This window comes from Tamandua tetradactyla, chromosome 23 (genome assembly GCF_023851605.1).
Source record: "Tamandua tetradactyla isolate mTamTet1 chromosome 23, mTamTet1.pri, whole genome shotgun sequence".
Classification (NCBI taxonomy): domain Eukaryota; kingdom Metazoa; phylum Chordata; class Mammalia; order Pilosa; family Myrmecophagidae; genus Tamandua; species Tamandua tetradactyla.
In genome coordinates this window covers 3,930,296-3,944,462 of record NC_135349.1, presented here as the reverse complement: position 1 = coordinate 3,944,462, position 14,167 = coordinate 3,930,296, and the positions used below count along the sequence as shown (strand labels likewise).

Below are 14,167 nucleotides of genomic sequence, written 5' to 3'. Positions count from 1 at the left end.
TAGCAATGGTACTGCTGGGTCGTATGGCAATTCTATATTCAGTTTTTTGAGGAACCACCAACCTGCCTTCCACAGTGGTTGCACCATTTGACATTCCCACCAACAGTGGATAAGTGTGTCTCTTTCTCCACATCCTCTCCAGCACTTGTCATTTTCTGTTTTGTTGATAATGGCCATTCTGGTGGGTGTGAGATGACATTTCATTGTGGTTTTGATTTGCATTTCTCTAATGGCCAGGGACATTGAGCATCTCTTCATGTGCCTTTTGGCCATTTGTATTTCCTCTTCTGAGAGGTGTCTGTTGAAGTCTTTTTCCCATTTTGTAATTGGGTTGGCTGTCTTTTTGTTGTTGAGGTGGACAATCTCTTTATAAATTCTGGATATGTTGTTTCCAAATATTGTCTCCCATTGTGTAGGCTGTCTTTCTACTTTCTTTTTTTTTTTTTTTTTTCATTTTTTTTTTATTAATTAAAAAAAGAATTAACAAAACAATTAGAAATCATTCCAATCTACATGTACAATCAGTAATTCTTAATAACATCACATAGTTGCATATTCATCATTTCTTAGTACATTTGCATCGATTTAGAAAAAGAAATAAAAAGACAACAGAATAAGAATTAAAACAATAATAGAAAGAAAAAAAAACAAAAAAAACAAAAACAAAAAACCTATACCTCACATGCAGCTTCATTCAGTGTTTTAACATAATTGCATTACAATTGGGTAGTATTGTGCTGTCCATTTCTGAGTTTTTATATCCAGTCCCGTTGTACAGTCTGTATCCCTTCATCTCCAATTATCCCTTCTCTTTTTTTTTTTTTTAATTAACGGAAAAAAAGAAATTAACCCAACATTTAGAGATCATACCATTCTACACATGCAATCATTAATTCTTAACATCATCACATAGATGCATGATCATCATTTCTTAGTACATTTGCATTGGTTTAGAAGAACTAGCAACATAACCGATAAAGATATAGAATGTTAATATAGAGAAAAAAATAAAAGTAATAATAGTAAAATCAAAACAAAACAAAACAAAACAAAAACCTATAGCTCAGATGCAGCTTCATTCAGTGTTTTAACATGATTACTTTACAATTAGGTATTATTGTGCTGTCCATTTTTGAGTTTTTGTATCTAGTCCTGTTGCACAGTCTGTATCCCTTCAGCTTCAATTACCCATTGTCTTACCCTGTTTCTAACTCCTGCTGAGCTCTGTTACCAATGACATATTTCAAGTTTATTCTCGAATGTCCGTTCACATCAGTGGGACCATACAGTATTTGTCCTTTAGTTTTTGGCTGGATTCACTCAGCATAATATTCTCTAGGTCCATCCATGTTATTACATGGTTCATAAGTTTATCTTGTCTTAAAGCTGCATAATATTCCATCGTATGTATATACCACAGTTTGTTTAGCCACTCTTCTGTTGATGGAGATTTTGGCTGTTTCCATCTCTTTGCAATTGTAAATAATGCTGCTATAAACATTGGTGTGCAAATGTCCGTTTGTGTCTTTGCCCTTAAGTCCTTTGAGTAGATACCTAGCAATGGTATTGCTGTGTCGTATGGCAATTCTATATTCAGCTTTTTGAGGAACCGCCAAACTGCCTTCCACAGTGGTTGCACCCTTTGACATTCCCACCAACAGTGGATAAGTGTGCCTCTTTCTCCGCATCCTCTCCAGCACTTGTCATTTTCTGTTTTGTTGATAATGGCCATTCTGGTGGGTGTGAGATGATATCTCATTGTGGTTTTGATTTGCATTTCTCTAATGGCCAGGGACATTGAGCATCTCTTCATGTGCCTCTTGGCCATCCGTATTTCCTCTTCTGAGAGGTGTCTGTTCAAGTCTTTTTCCCATTTTGTAATTGGGTTGGCTGTCTTTTTGTTGTTGAGATGAACAATCTCTTTATAAATTCTGGATACTAGACCTTTATCTGATATATCATTTCCAAATATTGTCTCCCATTGTGTAGGCTGTCTTTCTACTTTCTTGATGAAGTTCTTTGATGCACAAAAGTGTTTAATTTTGAGGAGGTCCCATTTATTTCTTTCTTTCTTCAGCGGTCTTGCTTTAGGTTTAAGGTCCATAAAACCGCCTCCAATTGTAAGTTTCATAAGATATCTCCCTACATTTTCCTCTAACTGTTTTATGGTCTTAGACCTAATGTTTAGATCTTTGATCCATTTTGAGTTAACTTTTGTATAGGGTGTGAGATACGGGTCTTCTTTCATTCTTTTGCATATGGATATCCAGTCTCTAGGCACCATTTATTGAAGAGACTGTTCTGTCCCAGGTGAGTTGGCTTGACTGCCTTATCAAAGATCAAATGTCCATAGATGAGAGGGTCTATATCTGAGCACTCTATTCGATTCCATTGGTTGATATATCTATCTTTATGCCAATACCATGCTGTTTTGACCACTGTGGCTTCATAATATGCCTTAAAGTCCGGCAACGTGAGACCTCCAGCTTCGTTTTTTTTCCTCAAGATACTTTTAGCAATTTGGGGGCACCCTGCCCTTCCAGATAAATTTGCTTATTGGTTTTTCTATTTCTGAAAAATAAGTTGTTGGGATTTTGATTAGTATTGCATTGAATCTGTAAATCAATTTAGGTAGGATTGACATCTTAACTATATTTAGTCTTCCAATCCATGAACACGGTATGCCCTTCCATCTTTTTAGGTCTTCTGTGATTTCTTTTAGCATTTTTTTGTAGTTTTCTTTGTATAGGTTTTTTGTCTCTTTAGTTAAATTTATTCCTAGGTATTTTATTCTTTTAGTTGCAATTGTAAATGGGATTCGTTTCTTGATTTCCCCCTCATCTTGTTCATTGCTGTTGTATAGAAATGCTACAGATTTTTGAATGTTGATCTTGTAACCTGCTACTTTGCTGTACTCATTTATTAGCTGTAGTAGTTTTGTTGTGGATTTTTCTGGGTTTTCGACGTATAGTATCATATCGTCTGCAAACAGTGATAGTTTTACTTCTTCCTTTCCAATTTTGATGCCTTGTATTTCTTTTTCTTGTCTAATTGCTCTGGTTAGAACCCCCAACAGGATGTTGAATAATAATGGTGATAATGGACATCCTTGTCTTGTTCCTGATCTTAGGGGGAAAGTTTTCAATTTTTCCCCATTAAGGATCATATTAGCTGTGGGTTTTTCATATATTCCCTCTATCATTTTAAGGAAGTTCCCTTGTATTCCTATCTTTTGAAGTGTTTTCAACAGGAAAGGATGTTGAATCTTGTCAAATGTCTTCTCTGCATCAATTGAGAGGATCATGTGATTTTTCTGCTTTGATTTGTTAATATGGTGTATTACATTAATTGATTTTCTTATGTTGAACCATCCTTGCATACCTGGGATGAATCCTACTTGGTCATGATGTATAATTCTTTTAATGTGTTGTTGGATACGATTTGCTAGAATTTTGTTGAGGATTTTTGCATCTATATCCATTTGAGAGATTGGTCTGTAGTTTTCTTTTTTTGTAATATCTTTGCCTGGTTTTGGTATGAGGGTGATGTTGGCTTCATAGAATGAATTAGGTAGCTTTCCCTCCACTTCGATTTTTTTGAAGAGTTTGAGGAGAGTTGGTACTAATTCTTTCTGGAATGTTTGATAGAATTCACATGTGAAGCCATCTGGTCCTGGACTTTTCTTTTTAGGAAGCTTTGGAATGACTGATTCAATTTCTTTACTTGTGATTGGTTTGTTGAGGTCATCTATTTCTTCTTGAGTCAAAGTTGGTTGTTCATGCCTTTCCAGGAACCCGTCCATTTCATCTAAATTGTTGTAGCTATTAGCATAAAGTTGTTCATAGTATCCTGTTATTACCTCCTTTATTTCTGTGAGGTCAGTGGTTATGTCTCCTCTTCCATTTCTGATCTTATTTATTTGCATCCTCTGTCTTCTTCCTATTGTCATTCTTGCTAAGGGCCCATCAATCTTATTGATTTTCACATAGAACCAACTTCTGGTCTTATTGATTTTCTCTATTGTTTTTATGTTTTCAATTTCATTTATTTCTGCTCTAATCTTTGTTATTTCTTTCCTTTTGCTTGCTTTGGGGTTAGTTTGCTGTTCTTTCTCCAGTACTTCCAAGTGGACAGTTAATTCCTGAATTTTTGCCTTTTCTTCTTTTCTGATATAGGCATTTAGGGCAATAAATTTCCCTCTTAGCACAGCCTTTGCTGCGTCCCATAAGTTTTGATATGTTGTGTTTTCATTTTCATTCGCCTCGAGGTATTTTCTAATTTCTCTTGCAATTTCTTCTTTGACCCACTCGTTGTTTAAGAGTGTGTTGTTGAGCCTCCACGTATTTGTGAATTTTCTGGCACTCCACCTATTATTGATTTCCAACTTCATTCCTTTATGATCTGAGAAAGTGTTGTGTATGATTTCAATCTTTTTAAATTTGTTGAGACTTGCTTTGTGACCCAGCATATGGTCTATCTTTGAGAATAATCCATGAGCACTTGAGAAAAAGGTGTATCCTGCTGTTGTGGGATGTAGTGTCCTATAAATGTCTGTTAAGTCTAGCTCATTTATAGTAATATTCAGATTCTCTATTTCTTTATTGATCCTCTGTCTAGATGTTCTGTCCATTGATGAGAGTGGTGAATTGAAGTCTCCAACTATTATGGTATTTGTGTCTATTTCCCTTTTCAGTGTTTGCAGTGTATTCCTCGCGTATTTTGGGGCATTCTGGTTCGGTGCATAAATATTTATGATTGTTATGTCTTCTTGTTTAATTGTTCCTTTTATTAGTAGATAGTGTCCTTCTTTGTCTCTTTTAACTGTTTTACATTTGAAGTCTAATTTGTTGGATATTAGTATAGCCATTCCTGCTCTTTTCTGGTTGTTATTTGTATGAAATATCTTTTCCCAAACTTTCACTTTCAACCTATGTTCATCTTTGGGTCTAAGATGTGTTTCCTGTAGACAGCATATAGAAAGATCCTGTTTTTTTAATCCATTCTGCCAGTCGACATCTTTTGATTGGGGAATTCAGTCCATTAACATTTAGTGTTATTACTGTTTGGATAATATTTTCCTCTACCATTTTGCCTTTTGTATTATATATATCAAATCTGATTTTCCTTCTTTCTACACTCTTCTCCATACCTCTCTCTTCTGTCTTTTCGTATCTGTCTCTAGTGCTCCCTTTATATTTCTTGCAGTGCTGGTCTCTTGGTCTCAAATTCTCTCAGTGACTTTTTGTCTGAGAATGTTTTAATTTCTCCCTCATTTTTGAAGGACAATTTTGCTGGATATAGAAGTCTTGGTTGGCAGTTTTTCTCTTTTAGTAATTTAAATATATCATCCCACTATCTTCTAGCTTCCATGATTTCTGCTGAGAAATCTACACATAGTCTTATTGGGTTTCCCTTGTATGTGATGGATTGTTTTTCTCTTGCTGCTTTCAAGATCCTCTCTTTCTCTTTGACCTCTGACATTCTAACTAGTAAGTGTCTTGGAGAATGCCTATTTGGGTCTATTCTCTTTGGGGTGTGCTGCACTTCTTGGATCTGTAATTTTAGGTCTTTCATAAGAGTTGGGAAATTTTTTAGTGATAATTTCTTCCATTAGTTTTTCTCCTCCTTTTCCCTTCTCTTCTCCTTCTGGGACATCCACAACATGTATATTTGTGCGCTTCATATTGTCATTCAGTTCCCTGATCCCCTGTTCAAATTTTTCCATTCTTTTCCCTATAGTTTCTGTTTCTTTTTGGAATTCAGATATTCCATCCTCCAATTCACTAATTTTAGCTTCTGTCTCTTTAAATCTACCATTGTAGGTATCCATTGTTTTTTCCAGCTTTTCTACTTTGTCCTTCACTCCCATAAGTTCTGTGATTTGTTTTTTCAGTTTTTCTATTTCTTCTTTTTGTTCAGCCCATGTTTTCTTCATGTCCTCCCTCAATTTATCGATTTCGTTTTTGAAGAGGTTTTCCATTTCTGTTCATATATTCAGCATTAGTTGTCTCAGCTCCTGTATCTCACTTGAACTATTGGTTTGTTCCTTTGACTGGGCCATATCTTCAATTTTCTGAGCATGATCCGTTATCTTCTGCTGGCATCTGGGTATTTAATCAGATTTCCCTGCGTGTGAGACCCAGCAGGTTGATAGATTTTTCTGTCAAATCTCTGGGCTCTGTTTTTCTTATCCTGCCCAGTAGGTGGTTCTCGTGGTGCTCATCTGTCTGCGGGCCCCACCAGTAAAAGCTGCTGTGGCTCCTTTAACTTTGGAAAACTCTCGCTATAGGGGGGGATCGCCAGCTGAAGCGGCTTGGGGGAGTGCCAATCTGAATCTCCCAGCCGGCCCGGGGATCCGCACGTGGGGAGGGTCGCTGGCCTCTGCGGCTTGGAGGAGTGCCTGTCCATGTTTCCCAGCCGGCCCGGGGCACCAAACATGGTGGGGGGGCACCAGCCGCTGTGGCTTGGGGGAGTTCCTATCCACCATTCCCAGCCGGACCGGGAAGCCACGTGTTTGGAAGGGACCCTGGTCACCGTTCTCTGCGGCTTGGGGATCTCCAATCCTATTCTCCCAGCTGGTCCGGGGGGCCGCGCGTGTGGGGGGGCACCAGCCCCCACGGCTTGAGGGGACCGCCTGTCCAATTCTTCCAGCCGGCCCGGGAAGGAGGTAGGGAGGGACTCCGGCCACCTGCCACTCCAGCCTGGGGAAGCCCGCACCCCTCTGCGATCTCACTGGAGCGGGTTCTCCCAGCCAGCCAGCTGCTCCAGAATGGGGTACCCTGTCCTCTTGATCTCTGTCGTGGCTCCGGGAGCTGCCCTGTATCGCCTCTACCTCCCTAGTAGCTGTTCTGGAGGAGGAACTAAGACCCGCGCGTCTTACTAAGCCGCCATCTTCTCCGGAAGTCCAAAGTAGATTCTTGAGTGGAGAACTTGCAGTTACAGTTGGATTCTCTCCTAATACTGTAGGTAGCAAATGACTGAACCCCATCTCTGAGTAAGAAGTCACCCTCACCTTTCTGCAGTCTTAGTTGTGCACATGTTGTCTCTAAAGTCCGTAACCCTCAGAGCTGTGACCTCCACAGGCACAGGACAGCACTGAGGCCTAGAGGAGGGAGGGGCTCATAGGGCAGACACTCTCCTTCCCTCCTGACCAGCGCCCTTTTCATGCATCTCCTGAGGCTCTACTAGTGGAGCAGGTCAAAATACCAACCACACCTGTGACCTTTTGTTGTTGTTCAGATTGACATAAGGCCAAGGTGTGCTGCTGAGTGAGGAGGGAGTGAGTGAGCGAATGACAAAGTGGGCTGAGCCTTCCCATTTTCCTTCTCAGCATGGACAAGAAGTGGAGGTGCCACCTGTGCACAGGGACATAGCGAGTAAAATGCTTGCTCTGCACTTTCACTTCTGTATCTCGCAAAAGAACCTCCCAGTCTAAGTTGCAGCAGTCATGTTTCAACTATGCACAAGTGGGTTCCCAGAAACATGGAGCCTGGGGTTCCCAGCTAATAGTTCATCTGGGAAGGGTGGAGACAAAATCTCTACTTTTTAGAGGAAGAAAAATGTCAAGTAGGATGGTGGGGCATAATTAGGGAGCAGAGGACTCAGGTGGGAGACTTGGTGTCTGAGAAGAGAGCTTGAGGTCTATGGGAAGGAAGCCCAAGCACAGCTGCCTAGACAGGCCCTGTGGGCAGCCTCCTGGGGATCAGTCCATCATGTGCCAGCTTGGCCTGGTCACCGAGTTTCCACCAAATCCAGGCTTTCAGCCTGAGTATCACATTTTATATTACGTTAAACATGGTTTGAAATTTTTAATACCTATGTCAGAGAAACACATTTTTATATATTTTTAATCAGTGATTATACCTTAGTTGAGGTTGTAACAACCCATTTCAGCATAGAGTATCAATGGTGAGAGACAGCTGTGATCAGGTCTTATTTCACCAACTCCCTACTCAGCCTCCTGCACAGGGGCCTGCTCTGAAGGAAGGAAGTAAAGCCCAAAGCTCTTAATCTAGTTCTCCAATTCCCCACTCATCCTGGGAAGCAGAATTTTGATGAAGTCGGAGATAACCACAGGGGGATGGATAGATCTTGAGAGAATTCAGGTGCGAGTGGTGAGGTGGTGAGGACCTGGGAGGCCTGTTAACCAGAAGTTCAAACCTTTCCCAGGAGGGAAGGAGGGAAAAGCCCACCCAGGGGTCAGGAGGCCAACATGAAGGTTTGTATCCAGCACCCACACCTTATGAGCTTCTCACCATCCCTGTTGGGTGATTCTCCTGGACCTAAGGACTACCAGGTCTTACTATGAATCAGAACCCTAAGCAGTAAACATATTTGTGACATTGATGACACTTGAACATCAGTTCCTTTGCTGACTCTACCAGGGCTGGGCTGTCAGGTGGACAACCTTACAGTTGACCGTAGGTCCCAAGAGGTGCCCTCACCACCCTGCTGGATGGGACCTTCGACACCGTTTCCAGAAAGTGTGGAAGATCAGAACGTCCTCCTGAGGAAGGGCATTTGTCCTGGTGGTGGAAAGTGGGTCTTTGCAAACAAAAGAAGCCAAGGACACTCACCTTGCGGTAGGCCAGAATATTTCCCAGAAAAGGCAGAGGAGTTGGCCCAGGAATTCTCAACTTCTTAAAAGTCCTAAATGTGTAGGTACCACATCTATAAAATGAAAGAGAAACCAGGTCACTGGACTCCTGAGCCCATCATCAACACAGGGACTAGGACTCGGAAGGTTATGACGTAACGTGCAAGTGAAGAATAAGAAGAACTCCAGGGTCCACAGTCACACTGCACCATTGTTTCCTTTCCATCTCTGCCAGGAGACCCCCAAAGAGTAACCATGCTTAGATAATAGCTGCTGAAGTCTTTAGAGTGCCAATCTGGAAGGAGGACTTGGTCAATGTTCCCAAACTTGAGAGCTCCTGAAAGGTTCAACTGGAACTCTGCTGGGACATTCCCTTATGTCTATTTGGGAAGTTGACTCTCCACATATTGTGGACCTCATTCTAGGTAAAAAGGGAAAAATCTTCCTTTTCTAATGATGTGGTTTTGTGTAACTGCATCCAACAGCCACAGATGGTTACCAGGAACCTGTGATGAGGTGGTTCTTACAGTGCACTCAATACTTTGGTGCTTTTCCTCCACTCTGTGGCCCTTCCCCCAACTCAGCATCTGGTCTTTCTTAAGTATGCATTCTCAAAGAGCCCTGGGGAAAGAAGACATTGTCTATATTTTGGAAGCTCATCTACTCTTTGAAACCAAAGTAAGAAAGGCTTATTTTGTCCAGAACTTAAATTTTCTGTAGCACATAATCTAACTCAACCTGTTTGGATAGATCATTTAAATAATCCAAACACAAGGAGCCCAGAATAAGTGTGAGGGCCTTTAATCCTGTATATCTGAATATAATGCCTGGATACATCCCAGAGTACGTTAAGCAGATAATTAAAAAGTAATGGCAAAGTCCCTTGAGGGATGGGAGAAAAAACATGAAACTACTAAACTTTACCACCAGAGAAACCCCCTGACATTGTGTCAAACATTAGGGACACCCAAATCAATAGACCAAGCCCTTCACCTTGAGTCTTGCTCTTGTGCAACTTATGTAGGGAGTGGGGAAGCTTAGCCTACCAGTAGCTGTGCCTAAGAGTTACTTCTGAAAGACCTCTTCGGTTGCTCACATGTGGCCTCTCTTTCTCTAAGCCCAAGTGAAACCACTGCCTGCCCCCCTACATGGGACATCACATCCAGGGGTGAAGACTTCCTGGCGATGAGGGTGATGACTTCCATGGATGAGGCTGGCCTTGGCACTGTGGGATCAGTAATGCCATCCTGACCAAAATGGGGAAAAGAAGTGGATCAAATAAAATATCAATGGCTGAGAGAGGTCAGAGTTGAGAAACTACCCTGGAGTCACTCTTGCGCAAATTCAGCTAGACATTGCTACCTACCATATCTTGCCAACCCCCAACCAAAACCACTCCAGACAATCTTAAAGAACATGTAGGGCATTATATACAAGATTTTACAAAGCTTCTGTGCACTAAGGTAACATTCCAGAACCTATAATCTCTTGAAGGGTCCCTGGACCAGGTAAGTCCTGAAACACAGAGGGGCCAGCCTCTCCAGAACATCAGACAATTTCATCCTTTTATCCATATTACCACAGCCCCTTCCAACATGAAAATCTTAGAATGAGTATAACCCAAATACTTGTACAGAGTGGGAGAAAGATCAAAGGTGATGATGGAGTTATACAGAGAAGGTAGGGTTTAATAAATGAGTATGATTGCCAAATCATATTGATATTTTGTTTAGACTCTAGTATCTTACAGCACCTAGAAATAAAAACCTAAAATGGTGGAACTGCAACCCATACCAAACTCTGAAATCTGTTCTACAACTAAATGTTGTGATGTGCTTTGAAATTTATTGCTTTTTATTACTTATGCTATTTTTCACAAAAAAGAAGAAAACGTATTTCTTCTACCATCCAGCGTTTTGGAGAAGCTAGAAGTAAAATCAGAAGTAGTGGAATGGTAACCCATAACAAACTCTGAAACCTGTTCTGTATCTACTTGTTGAAGTGTACTTTGACAATCATTGCTTTTTTCCTTTTTCTTTGCATATATGTTGTATTTAACAATATTAACGTTTGTAAAAACAAAAGAGCCCTGGGAGCAGCCACGGTGTTCCCTATCTCTCTAGCGTAATCAGGTGCATGGCATCTATTGATTTTGTGGACATGAAAGTGCTGTTTTGTCTCAGCCAGGCCTCTCTTGTCAGAAAATTGGGTTGATGTGGTGTAGGGGAGGCCAATTGCCCCATATGTTCCCTGAATTGATTCCATTACAAGAAGCAACAGCTAAACAATGCATTTCCAGGCCAGACTTTCCAATGGGATCTGATCCTCCTATCTAGTGGTTTCCACTTGATAAGCTCAGGGCAGGCACATCCCCCTTCTCTCCCTGTTAGGAATTGGTGAGTTTACTGCCCCTGGGTGTCCACTATCCTGAAAACCTAACAAGGGCAGGCCAGCCTGCAACACATCTTTGATCTTCTGTGGAAACCATATCTTGGATGCTGGGTCCTTTCAAGTCTTCCCACTCCAGTGTCCCTGGGAGATGAGAGAGTAGAGGAAGGAGAGAGGCAGAAGAAGTGGTGGCTGCAAGCACTGGGAGAGCAGCTGCTAGGTCTACATGGTGGGCTCATGGAAGCTATTTAGAAAAATATGTCTGAAAAGTGTAGATGGTCCAACAGTCCTATAATAGCCTTTAGCTAAAAGAGAGGGAAACTTCCAAAGTCCAGGTAGTTTCTTCCTGGTAGCAAAGAAGTGTGATGCAACCTAAACTAAGTCCCTATCAAATGTTTCAGACAATTGAATTCAAACTTTGTTTCCTCTTCCCTGGACACTAGACTTTAAATGAGCATGAGTTGTAAGTGTTCTGTACAAATATATTATCAAGTAGAACCTGAAGCCTGCATGAAGTAGCAAGTGCTTGGAGCACCAAGTAGCTGGTCCTTGGCCAGGTCCCACTGGGGGTTTGGATGTGTCCCATGACCTGCCACTGCACATGTACCCACCCGCTGCCAGGTTAGGGTGGACTTGGGCATGTCCCCCAAGGTCCCTCCCTCACTGGGGCCACTCGTAAATTAGGTCAGCTCATTTCTGCTTCTAGGCTTTCAGGACAATGTCAGGGTGCTCACAGGAGGTGCAGCTGTGGAGCTCAACTTTCAGCAGCCTTGTCCCCAAGCAGGATCTCACCCCTAGTCTGAGTACATGTGGGTGCAGGGGTAAGGCAGGGCTGGACAGGGTCCAGTTCTAAGCTTCTCTCCAGCTCCCCTATTTCGGTCCAGCTGGCATTACTAACAACATCCACTGAAGCCCTTTTTATTGCTTTAAAACAGCATCAGCAACCCTGGGCAACCCTGGGCCTGCTCTCCTGCCCTGCACTGCATGTTTCCAGGTGCCCATTGCTTCTGCTCCAGCCAGGGTGTCGGGGTGCCCAGGGGGCTCAGTGCCTGGGGAAGCCTCAGGAGCTTCCTGTGTGGGGCCTGGAGCCTCCTCCCGTCTCTCTCCTCCTGCCTAGAGCCCTTTCCCACCCACGCACCTGCAGGGAGGGAACAAAATGACCTGTGGTCAGGTGGGGGTGACTGTCTGTGCCACCTACAGCAGGAGGGGCTCTGGGCTCTGGACTCACATTCCTCACATGAGGTGGACAAGCACAGCTAGGTCGCATGCCTTTACAGCACCAGCCACGTTGTCTCCACCCCACTCAACCTTCAGGAACACATGCTGGAAATGTTCATTTCCATACAAATCTGGCATAAATGTACTGAAATTACAGCATAACCATGAATTTCAGCATGTCTTAGCCAGAGAGTATGCTGCCACAACACCTTGTACCCTTTTCTTCAAAGACTTGAAAGAAGGCTGATGGTTTCTCTTTTCCCCGCATGGTGATTTCCTTCTGGTAATGGATGTGGAAGTGAGATAAGGTCAGGGGGGCATCAGGGATCCCCCAGGAACTCTCCCCAAGGCCCTCGGTGGTGCCAAGAACTGCCCTGAGGAGGGGCCTCTGTATGTGCTGGGGGGAGTCCTTCTGTGGGGGACTCAGGGGGGAAAATCCTTACAACCCAAACTGGTTCCACAGCCTTTCAGGGGGAAAATAAACCTCCCAACTGCACTCATCCTCCCAGGACTGGAAGGGAAAGGGGAAGAAAAGAAAAGGGCTCAGGTCCCTGCCAGTGTCTTGAGTTTAAAGGTTCTTCATTTAGGGGTCAGGTCCTGCCCAAGGCTGGGGGGGGGGGGTGCAGGGAGGAGTCCCAGTTGGGCCCAGAGAAGAGGGAAGGCCCAAGCATGTAGAAGGGGCCGGGGCAGCCTCAGCCTCCCAAGGAGCCTGAGTGCACCCTGGGGCCCCATGGACAAGACGAGAGGGGAGCAGGAGCCACACCTGTGGCCCCACATCACCCCTTCTGCAGGGAGAGGTAACAGGGATAAATCCCATGCTGCCCCCTCCAGCACAGAACCCCAACTTGGGAAAGGGTTGGGAAGCCCCCTACACACGGTATCCATTGGGGCACTGTGTCCGCTCAGCTCTGGCTGCTTTATGCAGGTCCACACTGGTCCATCCAAAGTCACCCCAAGGCCAAAAACTGTAACTAACTCTCCTTGGCACAGAAACTGGGAGATGGGGGTGCTGGTGGGGGCGGCCCCTGTTCTTCCTTTAAGAATCTGCACAGGCAGAATGGATGCCTTTATGTTTCTGTAGCATCCAGCAGGTCATCAGTTTCCCCTCCATTATCTCCTGGACCTCCAGCACAGCCTAGGAAGAGCGTCCTTCTCATCCTAAAGCTCCAGCCACTGTGGTGGAGGACGCAGCTTGGACAGGTACTCACATATACAGCAGCCCCAGGCAGGTAGCAAGGAGAACCCAGGTTTCCGTGGAAAAGCCTGGGGTCAGGTCCATTGTCAATCTCTTCCCAGGACCCTCTTCTGAGTCTTTCTTTCTGCTGTGCTTGCTGCAGTGCAGAGCCTGTCTGCTCAGCCATGTCATGATTCAGCGAGGCTTGCTGGGGTAATTTTTATCTCCTGGGGAGGTGGGTGGTACCAAACTGCAGCCAGTGGAAGGGCCACCTGCCTTGCTCCTGCCATCTAAGGGCCCTCCACTTTGGCAGGGCAGGGACAGTGATGGAACTCCCAGTTGACTCCACTGAGTTCATAGCATGTGAGGTACTGACAATAAATCAATTCAGGGTTATTTGTAATTCCAAAGGTTGTTGGCCTTCAGTCTCCCCTGAAATGTCCCTGACTCCTGGACAGGCCCAGCCTCCCCCCCATGGCTGTCCTCACTCCAAAACCCTTGCTATGGCCCCCCAAAACCTATATCTTCAGATCTTTACCCATGCAGAGGAGTCAACCTAGAATTCCCTTGGGACACCTGGAAAGCTCCTAATCATCTTTCAAAGCCCAGCTCAGACAGAACCCTCTGTTAGCCTTTCCTCTCAGACTTCATCAAAGGGCTTCAACCCCTTCCTGGGAAACATCCATCCCTGCACACATTTCTGTCATTCCCTCCACCCTCCCCTCCCCTTGGCTTCCACAACTGTTTCTCATATCAGATTGTGGCTTCTCAAGACCACGGTCTGGTTGGTG

At 43.7% G+C, this 14,167-nt stretch overlaps 1 protein-coding gene across 4 annotated transcripts in view; it reads right to left on the bottom strand.

Moving 5' to 3' along the window:
* LOC143666903 (cytochrome P450 3A12-like) overlaps positions 1-13,714 on the bottom strand; it is a 37,384-nt gene extending 23,670 nt beyond the window's left edge. For 2 of the 4 annotated variants that reach the window (XM_077140493.1, XM_077140495.1), the window contains exons 1-2: positions 13,411-13,713; positions 8,577-8,670 (exon numbers count right to left, since the gene is read on the bottom strand). In XM_077140493.1, coding sequence (XP_076996608.1) covers positions 8,577-8,670; positions 13,411-13,568 — 252 coding nt within the window. In that variant the 5' untranslated portion in view covers positions 13,569-13,713. Of the gene's footprint in view, positions 1-8,576; positions 8,671-13,410 lie in introns of all 4 variants that reach the window. The other 2 variants (XM_077140494.1, XM_077140492.1) reach the window with 2 other exon arrangements.
* Between the last annotated feature and the right edge of the window lie 453 nt (positions 13,715-14,167).